The 17,309-nt window shown below is 38.6% G+C and overlaps 1 protein-coding gene across 1 annotated transcript in view; it reads left to right on the top strand.

The window, feature by feature from the left end:
• The window catches only part of LOC149024906 (uncharacterized), a 66,426-nt gene extending 52,739 nt beyond the window's left edge, over nucleotides 1-13,687 (top strand). The window contains exons 4-6 of the mRNA XM_089143545.1: nucleotides 12,590-12,720; nucleotides 12,789-12,963; nucleotides 13,131-13,687. Coding sequence (XP_088999671.1) covers nucleotides 12,590-12,720; nucleotides 12,789-12,963; nucleotides 13,131-13,562 — 738 coding nt within the window. The 3' untranslated portion in view covers nucleotides 13,563-13,687. The remainder of the gene's footprint in view (nucleotides 1-12,589; nucleotides 12,721-12,788; nucleotides 12,964-13,130) is intronic.
• Nucleotides 13,688-17,309: the final 3,622 nt, after the last annotated feature.

Below are 17,309 nucleotides of genomic sequence, written 5' to 3'. Positions count from 1 at the left end.
TACCAATGATCTCTTTTAGAAAATCAACTATGGAGATCATAGCATCATTGGAATGAATGGAGATTCATTCAAAGAGGAATATGTACAGTAGATCATGCTTAGAAATTGATAAGAAACAAGTCTACAATAGGTTAGGACAACAACTTACAAGGATAATGAATCATGTTAACAAAACCAATAAAAAAACATGGAGAATTGCCATATGGCTTCATGGAATGCATAGAGTGATTGGGGATTCACTCTAAGACACAAGGAGATCACATAATACGTAGTTACAATAGTGTAACTGTCACATCCACCCAGCCGGTACCCTAACTGGCATACCCGAGTGTGTGATCCACAGCCCCGAAGATCAAGTATCGAGGAAATCATCCTCCCACATAGACAATAACATAATCATAAACAGGAAATAATCAATGTTTAATATTATAACCAAAATATCCAAATCAGGAAATGAATAAATAATGTAATCAGAGTGCGGAAAATGATACAAGATATCTGAAGATATCAAAATGGAGTAGAGAGAGACGGAAACTCACTCCACAGATATAGCAGAACGTAGTATGTAAGTCTAAAAAGAATTACAACCGAGTCAAAAGAAAATAAGAAAGACAAACTAAACTTAAGAGTTTTCTATCCTATAGATGACATCATCAAAATAGTAGACTTCGTCCGTCCAACATAGATGTTCCAATTCCACATTGTCTCTAATCGTAGTACACAACTTGATCACTTGCGGGATCATCAGTGTAATCTTGATTGTCGCCAACACCTTGCGTGTAGTACGCTTCATCGGCTTGCGCTTCATCATACTGTCCTTCATAGTAGTCAATACCTGTAGGATAATCTAACAAAACATTGTACAAAAAGGAATGAGTTTCGAAAGAAACTCAGTAAGGCTAGTTATCTCATAACAACATAAATAACATGCGGCAAATCATAACAAGATGCAATGCAGTATGAAACAGATAATGTATGTATGCATCTAAACTTTATGTATGCTACTCTCTATTGGCAGACATGCTTTAAGTCATAGCACCATACTTCTTTAGGTTGTTTGTCACTCCCCCTCAATCATACATGATATCTTGGGTCTGCCAGGGTAATTGGGTAAAGTCCTCATCAGAATCCATGGTTGGGGATTAAGTCACCACTCTCTCACATCACCATTGGTCTAAGTACCGGCGCATGTCAGGGTTAAGCCTAGCCCAATGCAAGTCATCTACTCAGTCACATCAACTCAGTTCCAGATACGTCCATTCCTCGTCCCTGACGATCCTTTCCGGTATCCTTCGCACTAGAGTCCTAATAGTCCCAAACTACAGACTCATCAACCCTATTGGTTATCCACACATGGTAAACGGGAAACTCTCATGTCCTCTCACGGGTTGGTTATCGGTCTTGAGCGCCCGTGAATCCCCACTACTGCCACGGGTCGTTCGGTCTTAATTCCCTTCTGATTCGGGTCTGATATAACGGGGACATCCTAGCCAAACACTGCTAGACAATCCTAGGTATGACACCAAATGATTTGGGAAAGCGTCAATGGGCAGGCCCGGAAACATCCCATACTATTTCTGGTAATGTCCAAGGACAGAAGTGTCAAAAGGACACCCCTCGATCCCAAACCATACCTAATCAAACACATTCTCAGATCAGTCATGTCATACACAATCAACAATTCATCATATAAAAGAGAATATAAAGTCATGATCTAATCATTAAACAATATAGTAATAAGCAATTCATATAAGCTTGAATAATGAAAAAGAAAACATAAGTGAAGTGCTACTGTACTTACAGTAGTACATCAGAAGTATAAAGTACAAGAACAGTAGTTAAACTCAGAGTTTCATAAAGTAAAAACCAGAGAGTATGCGATCTATGTTATTATGAAATAATTGTCCTTACCTTGATTATCGCCAAAGATAATCCAAAGATCAAAGAGAGCAACTCCAAACTTAGCAAATAGACTCCTAACAAGCATAGATACAACATTAGGAAAGATGCCTAAAAGATCAGAGAGCAAATGAATCAAACTGAGCAAAAAATGAAGCTACTGCCTCCTTTGGTCGAGTGCTTGGTCTACTGACCCAGTCGACCAAGCAAGTCAGTACGAAAATGTAAAGACTGATTTGGTCATAACTTCTTCGTTTGAAGTCGGATTGATCTGAAATTTGAAGGGGAACTTCCTAGAACATATTAGAATTATTTGGGAAGGTAAAATCATAAAGTCATGGTCAAAATATGGGTTCTTGATTTGACCCAAGAAGTTAGGGTTTCAATCAAAAGGTTCTCAAGAAAACTAACTATGATCACAAGATGAAAGGGAATAATTGCTTGGCCAAATATAACAAGAAAATCATTGAAAATCAAGTTTAGATTAATCTAAACATTTCCCATGAAGTTTCCCTCGCATGGGAGGTTACCAAAGGTTTCCAGAAAGATCATACAAGGTCAGGGTTTCAAGAAAATATTCGGCTAGGGTTAAGATCATGACAATGATCATAGATCCTAAAGAATAGAATGAGATCACGAAGGGATGGTTGCAAGGAGTAGCATCTTGTTCCTAATCTCAATCAAGAATAAGATTAAAGAAAAGAAATTCGTAATGTTGAAGTGATTACTAACCTTGAATTGGCAAATCAGAGATGAGAAGCTTCAGATCTGCAGAGGAATTGTTCGAATCACTAGAGAGAGTTTCGAAGAGGTCTTCTAACGTTCAAAAAGTGTTTAGGAGGCTGTTGTAACTAAGAAACATGAAGTAGGGTTTAAATAAAAGTGAAAAACCCTAAAATTGCATTTTCTCAGATTTAGCAAACCTTTGGTCGAGTGCTTGGTTGACTAGCCCAGTTGACCAAGGAGTCGACCAAGCAGAACAACAAGGCCAAAATAGGGAAATGGAGGATCAAATGGGCTCTAAACCTCAAGGGCTTTTGCACACATATCAAGTGACATACCTAGGGTGTGAAATCCAGCCCAAAACCTAAATTAGACACCCTATTTGTTTTGGATGAAGAAGAACTTGTTTGATGTTTGACCTTGAAGTCGGACCTTGAGTATGGTGTTAATATGTTTAGAAGGTCCTAGGAGGTCAAGTCGGACCTCTCCCTTAGGGTAGATTCGAAAACCCATAGAAAATTGATGATGGAATTCCCTACTTGAAGAGGTTGGTTGATTTAGAAAAGAGAATGCACCTTGATGAAGAGAAGATTGGTTGGTGACCTTAGAGCATGGTTAGATATGATTTAAAGCCATTTTCCTATGCTAGGTAAGTTATAGTTGTTGTGTAGAAAGTTTCGTTTGATTCCGATAAGAGAAAGGCCCTCAAATCCCTATTTCAGGCTATGCTGTCAGCCTGGGTCGAGTGCCTAGGTCAACTGGGCCATGCTGTCACATCCTCCCAGACGGTACCCTATCTGGCATACCCGAGAGTGTGATCCACAGCCCGAAGATCAGGTATCGAGTAATCAACCTCCCACATAAACAATAACATAATCATGAACAATAATAATAAAAATGCGAAAGATAAACCATAGATCCAAATAAGAAAAGAATGAATCATATATAAATCAGAGTACTAGATATAATCAGAGTGTCTAAATCAGATAAGTAAAGTGAGGCGAATTCCCACTCTACAACCAGCGGAAAAGTAGTTCTAAAAGAGAATAAGCAGGATAGAATCTAATCCCAATAGCAGGTACAATAGGTAACTAAATTGTTCTCAATCTTATAGACAATATCCCTATAAGTATAAATCTCATAAACGGCACAAGGGCGCTTCCACTCTATGGTCGGACTAAGCATCGTACGGAGCATAACCACTCGCGGGATCTTCAGTGTAATTGTCGTAACCGCAATCACCTTCCTGGAGATGTGCCTCTTCTCCTTGCGCTTCTTCATACGGGCCATCATGATATTCAGACACTGTAGAATAGTCTAACAAACATTGTACAATAAAGGAATGAGTTTCAAAGAAACTCGGTAAAAGGCGATTAAATCCATAATAACATAAATGGCAGGATTTCAGAACAAACATAAATGCAATATGGTATGAGACAAACAATGAATGTATGAATCTAACTCTACATATGTTGGTCTCTATTGGCAGACATGCTTTAAGTCATAGCACCGTACTTCTTTAGGAAAGTCTCAATCACTCATCATCAGTTGGTAATGGGTCCGGCATCCCTCGGGACATTCCATGGCTGGGGGTATAGGTCACCACTCTCTCACATCACCATTGGTCTAAGTACCAGCGCATGTCAGGGTAAAGCCTAGCCAAATGCAAGTCTTCTACTTAGTTACATCAAGTCAGATCCAGATACGTCCATTCCTCGTCCCTGACGATCCTTTTCGGTATCCTTCACACTAGAGTCCTCATAGTCCCTGACTACGGACTCATCAACCTTATTGGTCATCCACATATGGTAAACGGGAAGCTCTCACGTCCCCTCACGGGTTGGTTACCGGTCTTGAGCGCCCGTGAGCCCAAGTCTATCCATATGCAATCCTACCAATAAATGGCCCCCACAATGTGATTCCTGTCCTCTCACGGGTTGGTTACCGGTCTTGAGCGCCCATGAATCCCCATTGCTACCACGGGTCGTTCGGTCTCAATACCCCTCCGATTAGGGTCTGACATAACGGGACACCCTAGCCAAACACTACTAGACAGTCCTAAATATGTCATCCAACAGTTTAGGAAGGTGTCCAGAGGGCATCTCCGGAAACATCCCATAATATTCCCGTAGTAGTCCAAAGACAGAAGTGTCAAAAGGACACCTCTCCTTTCCAAACCATACTTAAGCATACACAAGCATCAATTCATAACATCACATATATGGTAACTTCATATATGGAAAGAAATCAATAATTACAATCAACTTGTATATAACTGGTAAGTAAATCATACATGAATCATTTCAATATAAATAAGTAATGCTACTGATATCAAGACAGTACCACAGTAGTATAACATTATAAGAATCTAATTAAAGAAATAACTTAACAAGATTCAAATATAGAAACTAAGATATGCAATTTATGTTGTTAAAGAAGTAACCATCCTTACCTTTTATAACTTGCAAAGGAATCCTAAGAAATCAAGTAAGATCTTGACAAACTTGAGAAGAAGGTCCTAAACAAGTGTATACAACAAATTAGGAAAGATCCCTAACAGAAAAGATACCAAAACATCCAAAACAGACCAATTCTGGAGTTGCTGTACTCATTGGTCGATTGGATTGGTCTACTGCCCCAGTCGACCAATCAGTCGACCAATGCAGACAGTAGCCAAAAAAATCAGAATTTTAAGATATAACATCCGAATTTGGTGGTTCAAAAGGGTACTAATCAAGGGGTAAACTACATTAGTAGTATCCTAACATATAGGGGACCTCAAAACACTAATCAAATCAAGTCATCAAGATACAAATTAGGAAACAAAAAGTTACCATAATTAGATCAATCATGGTTCTTGAAGAATTCAAGATAGAAATCAAAGACAAGAACAATAGGAGAATGAATCATTGATTCAGATAAAGGTATCATGAAAGGCATACTTAGATCTTCAAGAAAATAGACCTAAGAGCATAAATCTAAATAAGGAAACAAAACCTACCATATATGTAACTATCATGATTCATGAAGAAAACATGGTATGGTAGAAGAGAAACAACTAGAGATTGATAGATCATGGATCATGAAAAGAAAACACAGCAATTGACTACTAACATGATCAATATAGTAGATCTAAGAAGATCAGAATTCAAATCAGAAGATAAACAAAGACAAGATCATGATTTGATCATGATTCCTTCAAAAGCTTGCAATGATCATGGTTAAGATCATTGCATTAGCCATTAATCCTTAGGAAGATCATGAGAGACAAGTCCAGAGATGTTTGCAACAGAGAATGCAGCATCTCCTCTACTGTCTCAACTCAAAAAGGAAAGAAAAATAGAGATGGAGGAGAAGAAGAGAGTGTAGACATACCTTTGATGCAAAAGGAAGAGTTTTGACGAAGATCCATCAAGAAAAACACCAAGGATACAAAGGAGATGACTTGCAGAGGTCTTTAGTTCGTTCCAAAGAGTTTGGAGGCAGAAAATACGAAGTAGACTCGAGATTGGACTTAAATAGAGCAAGCAAGACCTTATTGCCAAAGACAGAACCCATTGGTCGAGTGGATTGGTCGACTGGTCCAGTCGACCAATCAGTCGACCAATCAGTTCAGCAACTCCTAAACAGGGAATTGAAGTCCCAGATCAAATCCAATCCTAAAGGGGTTTTGCACACATATCAAGTGACTTACCTAATAGGTAGAAATGCCTTCAAACCATGATAGAGAGCACTCCAAGTCCATCAACTAATCCGATCTTCATCAAGATTCAGTTTCCATAAATAGAACCTCATCATCAACTCTCATGGATTCAAAGCCAGACACCAAGTCCTCCACTGGGATGGCCCAAAGCTGACTTCTTACTTTACTTCGGGTCACTGGACCTACAAATAACAAGGTTTTCGGGTCAAGGTTAGGGCTGGGTTTTACACATGCTACCCACCCACTCGACCCAAGCAAACAGAATCCGAGCAGAATCTTCTGTTTAGGTCCTTATTGCTATATATACCTCATAACTTCGTGTTTTTAGTATCCCTAGCCTCCAAAACACCTAGAGAACGAAGGAAACTCATCTCCAAGCCTCCATTGGTGTGGAAGAAGATCTACATTCAAATCTCAAGCTTTCTCTCTCTTGTTCTTCAATCAAAGGTTAGTATTCAATCTATTATGCTATTGATTCATTCTTACTATGATCATTCTCTTCTTTGATCTGATATTATGAGGAAGATATTGCATCTCTGCAATCATATCTTCTACAATCTCTTCTCTTTCTATAAGCTATGATTTCATATTCATTCTTTACATGATTTTCATGATTTCTTCTTAAACTATGATCATGTTCTTATTTTGATTTCTTCTAGCATATTAGATGCATCTCTATGATCATTCTTACTCTTGATTTACTGTATTCATGTACTAGAATGAGATCTCATTATCTCTAGTTCATCTCTTTCATTCATAGCTTGTTTTCAATGAAAACCATGTTGTTTTCCAAATTAGAAAGTCTTGTTTTCCAAAATAGAAACTATGATTCTAAATTAGGAAGTAATGGTTTTAATGGTGGTTTGATGTCTAAATTATGCTTTTTAGTCTTAGACTACTGTGTTAGACATTCCCTCCAAGTTTCGTCGCATTCCGGTTTGTGTAGCATAGGTTTCGGATCAAGATTCTCTTTTTATTTCCGGATTTGCTCTTGGGCAGATTGCCTGGGTCGACTGGAGCACTCAACCCAGCCAATCAACCCGCAAGAACAGCAACTCTGTTTTTCATCCGTTTCGACTCCAATCTTTTGGAATCACTTCTTATGACCTATACATGTTTTGTCAAGCTTGTTTAGGTGGTTTTGGATCTGTTCTCTGATTTCTTATTTGAAGACTATAAGTTCGGATCACGAGGTGAGTATTCCAACTCACAATATGCCTATTACATGTCTTTATGTATTATGACATGAATGCATGATTTAGCTACTGTTATGTTAGTTTCCATTATGATATGAATGCTGTAAGTACAGTAGGATCTTATTTCCTTATTTACTTTATGTACTTGATTATGTATGAATACTTACTCATGTATGTTTCCTTATTTATTTAATCTTGTCTTATTATACTCTTTCATATGATGTGATATTTGTCGTGGATGATATGACTGAATTATGATTGTGATTGCTTAGGTATGATTTGGGATTGGGGAATGTCCTTTTGACATTTCTGTCCTTGGACCTCATTGGGAGTAGTATGGGATATTTCCAATGTTGCCCTTTGACGCTTTCTCGGATTATTGGTTGTCATGCCTAGGACTTGTCTAGCAGTGTTTGGCTAGGTTATAACCCTGTTATATTAGACCCGAATCGGAAGGGTATTGAGACCAAACGACCCGTGGTAGCAATGGGGATTCATGGGTGCTCAAGACCGGTAACCAACCCGTGAGGGGACATGAATCACATTGTGGGGGCCATTTATGGGTAGGGTTGCATATGGATAGACTTGGGCTCATGGGCGCTTAAGATCGGTAACCAACCCATGAGAGGACATGAGAGCTTCCCGTTTACTATATGTGGATGACCTATAGGGTTGATGAGTCCGTAGTCTGGGACTATGCTGACTCTAGTGTGAAGGATACCGGAAAGGATCGCCAGGGGCGAGGAATGGACGTATCTGGATCTGAGTTGATATGACTAAGTAGAAGACTTGCATTGGGCTAGGCTTTACCTTGACATGCGCCAATACTTAGACCAAACGGTTATGTGAGAGAGCGGTGACTTAACCCCAGCCATGGATTGTCCAAGATGGATGAAGGACCCTTTGCCAACCGGCGTTGTGAGATGAGACCTACCCAAAGAAGTATGGTGCTATGACTTAAAGCATGTCTGCCAATAGAGACCAGCATACATATATAGAGTTAGAAGCATATTTGCATATATTGTTTCATATCACTTCATATATGTTTGTTTGTGAATGCATGTGAAGATTATTATTGTGTTTGGATTACTTGCTAAGTTCTTTTGAGCTTACCCTTCGGGGGACTTGTTTTTAGATGACATTGCAGGTACAAAAGAGAACCCGTGCACCAGCACGGAGAACCTTTCCTTATATGGTACAGCTCCGGATGTCCTTGGACAAGGTAATGAACAGCGAGGCAGCCAACACTCGGATTTGAGCTGCATTGATGGCTCCTATTGATGGCAGCCGGCATCATCTTATTTGTCGATGGGATCGTGCGCTAGATGCTGATCTGAAGCTTCAAGAGCATGACCCTAAAGTGAAGAGGATGAAGACTGAAGAAGAAGAAGAGCCGACTGAAGAAGTGGATTAGATTCTCTTGTTTCTTCTAGACTTTTATTTTACTTGTATTAGCTTAGAGCTTGCTTTAGATTTCGATCTACCTTCCGCATATGTTGTGGGGTATATTTCCGCTATACTCTACAGTTGTCTTTTGATTTGGTATCTTGTTATTCCGCACTTTGATATTCTTTAGTGATCCTTCTGTGATCCTTTCTTGACTTTTATTATTAACTTACTAGAATACAATGATTTGTTCTTGCTTTTGATTATGTTATTGTGCTAAATGGATATGATCGTTCCTAAACTTGATCTTTTGGGCTGTGGATCACTCCCCCGGGTAACCCAGATAGGGTATAGGCTGGGTGTATTTGGGCGGGATGTGACATAGGGTATCGAAATGCCTTCAAACCAAGTCAGATAACACTCCAAGTCCTTCAACTAATCTCATCTTTAGACAGGTGCAGCTTCCTTTCCAGATCAGTACATGCTTCCAAGATTTGAACTCCACCATCAATATCCATGGGTTCAAAGTCAAACACCGTGTCTTCTACTAAGATCGCCCACAGCTGGCTTCTTCCTTTACTTCGGGTCTTCGGACCTACAAACAACCGGGTTTCTGGGTCAAGGTCAGGGTTAGGTTAGGGCTGAATTTCACAGTAACACCTTCTCCACAATCAAAACATTAAGCTAGAACAGTAGAAGACAATAGATGAGAAGAGATTAGAAAAGAAAGAGGTAGAATGCCAACCTCGTTGAAGAAGAATCAAAATAGAAACTTGGAGGCAAAGCTTGGGGATCTTCCTTGGCTTGAGGAGGAGGCTCTAGGGTGCTTCTCACATTCTCCAAAGACTTAGGAACATAATGGGGCTGATTACCACGAAATTCCAATATATCGAGCACCAAAAACCTAAAAAAGATAAAGTTTTATGCATAAGCCCCTCTCTGGATAGCCTGGCTGGGTTGATTGGCCCAGTTGACCCAGGCTGACAGCAAGCCCAAAAATAGGGATTTCATGCTCCAAACCTCAATATTTTTTATGGGGCTTCTCCCAACTCAACAAGCAACTTACCTAGCATAGAGGAATGCCTTCAAACCATGTCCAACTAGGCTTTAGGTCCATCAACTAAGCTCATCTTCATCAAGGTGCATTTCATCTCCAAATCATACAAGGTTTTCAAATAAGGGATTCGATCATCAATTTTCTATGGGTTCGGGTTCAAACACCATGTCTTCAACTGAGATGGCCCACAAACCTTCTTCCTTCACTTCGGGTCTTCAGATCTACACTAAGGGAGAGGTCGGACCTGACTTCCTAGGCCTTCTAAACATATCAACACTATACTAAAGGTCCAACTTCAAGGTCAAACATCAAACAAGCCCTACGTCATCCGAAACAAATAGGGTGTCTAAGCTAGGATTTGGGCTGGATTTCACAAGCATCCTCCTCGTCCTTTGTATCCTGATTATCATCATCCTCATCATCATCCTTGCCCTCGAACCTCATAGCATGACTAAGCTACATATGTCCGATGGTCTTGGTCTCGATGTCATACCCCATCTCTTGAGTACACACCTCTGTGTCCTCCAATCTCACCCCAAATTGCCTGAAGACGAGCGTCAAAAGTTGACCAAAAGCAAAGGTTCCACACTCCAGGATGCTCCACTATATCTATCATGGTGTTCTGGATGATGTAGGGCCAATCGATCTCGAATCCCATGTAGATGTGATAGATCACCAAAGCCTCCATCACTGATACCCTATGGTGATGTCCGACTTTCAGTATGATGTTTCGGCCCACAATGCGACCGATGACTCTGGAAGAAGGTGTCATCCTAGCGCTGGTCCACGGATTGTAACATGTCGTGTTGTGCCGCTCCAAAGAGTGGAGCAGATCTCATGAAGCTCATAGGGAAGTAGAAAGGAGTCTACCTCGGCACCCATAGGTATCCATATGCACTTATGATTCAATTTTTTGTATAGTGGTAAGTATTCCCGCCTGTCACGCGGGTGACCCGGGTTCGATCCCCGGCAACGGCGCCAAAAACTTGTTTGTGAATTTTAAAAGTAACCGCAAGCGCACGGTATCGTGTAGCTAACGGGTCGATCTCAGGGAGATATGCCACTTAGAATTTGAACTTCTTAATAGTAATGCGAGAGTGGAATGATTCAATTTTTTTTGTTAACTAATTAACTAAACTAAACGATCCTAATCTATATATCTAATGCAATCGAATTGAAACGAACAATAAATTAAACACAATCAATGCATAAATAAAAGACAGGAAAATGCAGATGCAACACCACCCGTCACCAGAAGCAGAGGCACGACTGTAGGCTTGCTTCGGTTATGTGGTCCGAGATTATGAATGAATAGGCAGAAAGTAAATAACAGAAAGTAAATAACAAAGCAATAAACAAAGCAATAAAAGGAAAAGGAAATAACTAAAATGCAGATGCAACACCACCCGTCACCAGAAGCAGAGGCACGACTGTAGGCTTGCTCCGGTTATGTGGTCCGAGATTATGAATGAATAGGCAGAACAATAAATAATGATAATGCTGAAAGTAAATCCTAAATTAAGAATATAGAGGGGTAGATAGAAGCGGGAATGGAGGGAGGAGAGAAGATTAATAAAGAAGGTTACTTACTTGCGAATTGAACAAACGATTCGAATCTCAACCAACCCTAACAACCAGATCTAGATCTAGAATGATCTAAATCTGCAATTGCTAGACCCAGAGAAAAACGAATCTAAAAAAATTGAATCTTGAACTTGAAGCTTGAACTTGAATTGCATTACATAAAAAGATTAAACCTAAACATTGAATCTAGAAATTTAAATCTCACTAATGCAAGCAAAGAAAACTAGAGAAAACATAAATAAACTGAAGAGAGAAGAAAGAATGCTTCTACTAAGCTCTAAGACACCTTCTCCTTTGATGGAGTAGACTCTCCTTTTATAGAGTTTACATGAGATATGAAGCACGGCTGAATTTGAATAAAACTCAGGGTTTCTATTGACTCATCCAATTAGGGTTTTGACGTACTAATCGCGCCGACTTAGAGAGATCAGATGCATAATCCCACCGTTGGATTTGAGGTTTAAGTAGTCGTGAAGCTCTCCTCCAAAAATCAGCACGATCGGACATCGGATGACCGTTCGATGAAGGGTTTGATCGAAACTGGACTGAGGCATTCAAAAACGGGATTTTTGCTTCATCCTTATCTGAATATAATTCTTTTTCCTCTTTTTCTTTCTTTAATCAAATCCTAAATAGAAAATAAGATATTGAGGTATGCAATGACTCTTTTCCATCTGGACTCTCTCAATAATATCTCTGTAGATTTGATTTAAAATCTCAGCCGTAGATCAAATTTGCCTTCTTTATCTCTTCAATATTTCGGAGTTGGCCCGTAATCACACATCTCTAGCCCATCATGCTCCAGATCAGGCCCATTTTCGCATTTGAGAATTTGAATGGACTTCTTGACGAGTAAAATAGCATGATTCAAGCCCAAAACTCCAAATATTTGCTTAAATCTTGAAAAGTCCTAAAATCTGCAAAAACAACATAAAACCCAAGATAACTCCATTCTAAGTGTATAAAATGCATGCTTTATGCCTTAAGATTTCACACATAAATGTGTTCATCATGGTTACATTGCAAATTTAACTATTACAGGAGGAAGGCGTTCTAAGGGGTCAAGAACTAGAAAATGCTGTGGTAGATGGTGATTATACTAAAGCAATCCAAGTTGCCTTTGAGCTTCGCAAGCCCCATAAACTTTTTGACTTATTTTCTGAACTTTGCAGGTAAGCTAACCAAATCTTGTGCTATCTTTCCTTCCTTCGAATTTTTAGCTGAGCTAGTGTCTCTGCAGGAAGAGGCATACTGAAGATCAGATAAGAAAGGCTCTCAGTGGCCTCGGGAAAGAACAACTTCATGTACTTTTTGAATATATTCGAGAATGGAATACGAAGCCAAAGCTATGCCATGTTGCACAATTTGTGCTTTTCCAGCTTTTCAACATCTTTCCTCCTACAGATGTTCTGGAGGTGTGTTACGTCTACTACGTTCTTGGTCGAGTTTTTCTTGGTTTAAACAATCTACCTTTGTGTTTTTTGACCAGCAAAAAACCAACTTGCCTTTGTGTGGATACTGAGGTTTTCTTTTCATTTCAGTAAATGGAAGGGTTAGTTTCATGTTCCATTTCATTTTGCAGATCAAAGGCATTGGTGAACTTCTTGAGGGTCTTATTCCATATTCACAGCGGCATTTTAGCAGAATAGACCGCCTAATAAGAAGCTCATATTTGCTAGACTATACTCTTAACGGGATGTCAGTCATCGAACCAGACAAATCTATTGTTGCAGTTGAAGACAAATCTATTATGCACCTAGATGAGAAGGAAACCCAGGACAGATTTGCAGTCGAAGACAAATCTATCATGCTATCAGACGAGAAGGATGCAGATGATGGATTAATGGCAAGAAACCAAGCTGTCGAGGAGATAGTCTCCTCCAAGAAACGAAAGGGTGAGGCCGGTTCACCAAAGACGGCCTCCTCTAAGAAACAAAAATCACACAAATCAAAAGGAGGTTCAGAGAAGAAAATCAAGCAAGTGGCATACACTGCTGTATCATTAGAAGCATAGCACTGCTATATATATTTCATTTGATTCACAAAGGGCCCATTGTCATTTCCTCTTTTGAGCTATGTTTTGGCTGTTTTGTGATGAAGCCTACATGGTGGGAATGGATTTGTAGCCCTCTTCACCCCCCCCCCCCTTTTTCCCCTTCTTCAGCTATATTTTAGATGAAATTTTGTAGTGAAAAATGTTGTATATTAGAGGGATTCCCCTATTGATTAGAAAGAAGGAAACAGTGTATTGGATAAACTCCAATTTTCAGATCAATTTTTGCTTTTAATGACGGAAACAGCAGCACCAAACAAAGACCACGGGAACTACAGAGAAGAGCAACGCAGTATGAAAGAATCCCACGAACAAAATCTATTTGTGGTTGTATTAGATCTAATCCCACTACCCATCATTTCTTGATATTTCTCCAAAGTCGTTTAGGCTTGTTTGTATTTCTTCCAAACCAACTGAATCTAATGACTTCAAATCCCCCTATCCCAACATCTTTAATCCACTCAATTCAATCATTCAATCTTTCAAAAACACCTGATTCATGGTAATCTCTACTATCGACAACGGGCGAATTAACGGCTAAGCTAGCCGGGAAAGCCTTGTCAAAACTAAATAACCATGAATCACCAACATCTCTTTTGAGATGGTGGAATTTCTATTGGAAAATACCCATGCATCCAAATTTTAAGATATTTCTTTGGTGCATTGTGAATGCAGGACTGCCAACAAAGGCTATCCTATCCAAATGGATAGGAGGAGATTCAACATGTGAATTATGTAATACCAACGAAAAAACTATGTGGCATATTTTTTTTATCCTGCAATTGGACAAAAAGAATTTGGGCAACAGGACCATTGGGACTACGAACATAATTCATACACAATAATTCTTTCATCAACTTATACATTTCCTTCTAACCCGGCATGACATGGACAAAGACAAAAAGTTGGTTTTTTTCCATTTTTAGTATCATATGTTACTACATTTAGATTGAAAGGAATTCTAAAGTACATAACAATAAGAATCCAAATCCCCTAAAGGTACTAACTAACATCAATAAATGGATTGGAGAATGAAAGCTCATCTCTCAAACCAGGATTAATAATGAAGAAGAAACACAACAAACCCCATCTTTTAAATGTTTCAGAACATTAAATAATTTTGGTTACTCACCAACACTTATGTGTGCAGGCTTATTTGATGGACTATAAGGAGAAATGTGGAGTGAGGGAGTGCTATGGGAAGGAAAGATCCAAGGAACAACACTCAAAGGACAACTAGTGGGAGATCAACTACAAGCAATTTGGAAACCAATACAATCAGCAAAACTGAAACAAATCCAAATACAACAGCTTTGCTGTGATGATGGAACAAATGTTACAAGGGAAAATAGATCCAAATCCATCTCCCTCTTTATTCTCTACGTTGGCAAAAATTTTACCCATAACCGCCAAACTAAAGACATGTAATTTAAGTAGGAACTCAGCAAAACTATGGCTTCTAAGCTTAACTAAACAACATATAGGACTATCTTATGTGAAAACTATGGACCATAATAGATGTAAATGCAATGCCCTTACTTAATGGTAGTTTTCTTTTCGCACCCAAAAAAAACTGAATCTAATGACTCTTCTTTATTGATTCTTGAGGTATTCCATACCCATACCACTTCAAGCGGCCCTCGTGGGAATTGTTTTCCTCTCTCTTGATGTAACTTCAAGAATCTCTCTCTCTCTTTGTGTGGATGGAAAATATGAATGGACCTCAAAAACTGATGTTGCTTTGTGGATTTCAGATCAGGAGAGAGAAACTTGGATTGATTCTAATGAGTGGAAAGGGTGAGAGAGAGTAGGAAGAAAAGAGAGACCGTTAAATCTAAAATATTAGCCATGTCATGATTCTAGATTATAAGTTAAGCATAAATGAAATATTCGAAATTGAGAGATAATTTTTCAGTTCTAGTAACGTGTTAGCAACAAAGCAGGGTTATTTCATACATACAACTCTACTCTACGCGTAAAACAAATATTTTTTTGAAAAAATAAATCCCGCATGTGATCATATGAATTATAAATCTGACGATCTCATAAGTGGAAAATCAGACCCATAGAAGAAAAAGAAAAAGAAAAAAAAAAATCGAAGTTTTCTATTTATTTAATTTTTTATAAGTATAAAACAATTGAAATTATCCACTTTTAGAAACAATCTCTTGAGGGAGAAAATTAAAAGTAGAGTAGGCACATAAGAAAGAAGAATGCTATGTTTTCCCCACTCAACAGTACAACAACAACACGGCTGTTTGGAAACTTGAAGCAACTTTTGTCTTTAGGGTGTATCTCACAAACTCACATTCTATGAGGCCAAACAAACTCTCGAATGATATCTTTAGGTGAACTAACAATTCTCAAAAACACTAATTGATAAGTAAAAATAATAATTGCAAGCCACAGGTCAAATCATGGCCGGTTTACTCCGGTCAAGACCGGAACGAAAAGTTAATTTAGAGATGCCTTGAGCACGAATGAATTTGACAGTTATGGAAAGGAACATGATCCCGCCAGACTAGGATTATGGGGATTAACCACTAAAATCGTATGGCTATAGGTAAGATTCGTGAGCTAATCTAACAGTTGGAAATATGAGGTAAATCATTTATAAGTAAAATAATAACACAAAGAGAAGGTAATTAAATCGTTTCCCTCCATTTTATCTTTTAATTAAGCTCTGCAACGTGCCAGAGCTCTTGGGTGGTATTCTTATTGATTTAACCCTCGGAGGTGACTTCCTGACCGTCAAGTCGGCCCACATCTGACGTTTGTTTTGCAAGCCTTTGACGGTTGACAATTTTTTGACGCATCACTAATCAAGTGCCTTACCTCACACTAGTGAAATAATAGAAGAAATAACATATAGCTCCTTGTTTGTTTTTTTTTTTTATGAATATTGCTACCGGATGTTGTTAGGTCGCGTGGTCCTTGTAATGCCATTTAGCTAATAGGAGCATACAAAGGAACATCAATCAAAAGATATTTCAGTTTTTCTTTGAATAATTCATGTACCTTTCTTCGATATGAATATTGCTACAGGATATTGTTAGGTCGCGTGGTCCTTATAATGTCACTTAGCTAATAGGAGCATACAAGGGAACATCAATCAAAAGAAATTTCAGTTTTCTTAAAATAATTCTTATACCCTACTTTGAAGATGAACATGCACTAATATATTTTGATAAGCAACACAAATGACTTATTTTTGTGAGATTAATGATGGAAGATGGGGGTGCGACCAACCCGATGGGCGGCCCATTCACCCCATTTAACTCTGTAAATATTTACCATGTATTCTCTTATATGTAGTTGTCAGGAGTTTGGGTTTTTTCATTGTAGGGTTTTGGGTGAGTCTTGTAATGTCGATTTTGGTGAATGGTTAAGAGGTTTTCATTGTACTATTCTCCTCAGATAGTGAAAATTGTTCTTCTTTGCTAATAGACATGGCATATTGCGTTGGTGTGTGAATCACATTTAATCTCTGTATTCCTTTGATTTATTTTTGCTTCTACTAATGAATTATTGGTATTCATTTAAAAATACCTTTTTGTTACAAAAGCTGTACTATATCATCACAACACATAATTGTTTGCAAATGTAGATATGAAACAATATTAGTGTAGTTTTGGTTTCAATGATAATTTTCTATACAATACCATTTTACCGATATGGTAACCATTTGATACTCTTAACTATAACCGA

The sequence above is a fragment of the Hakea prostrata genome, chromosome 2 (genome assembly GCF_041222555.1).
Source record: "Hakea prostrata isolate BN-2017 chromosome 2, UWA_Hpros_2, whole genome shotgun sequence".
In the NCBI taxonomy this organism is placed as follows: domain Eukaryota; kingdom Viridiplantae; phylum Streptophyta; class Magnoliopsida; order Proteales; family Proteaceae; genus Hakea; species Hakea prostrata.
This window is presented reverse-complemented; position numbering and strand designations above follow the sequence as displayed.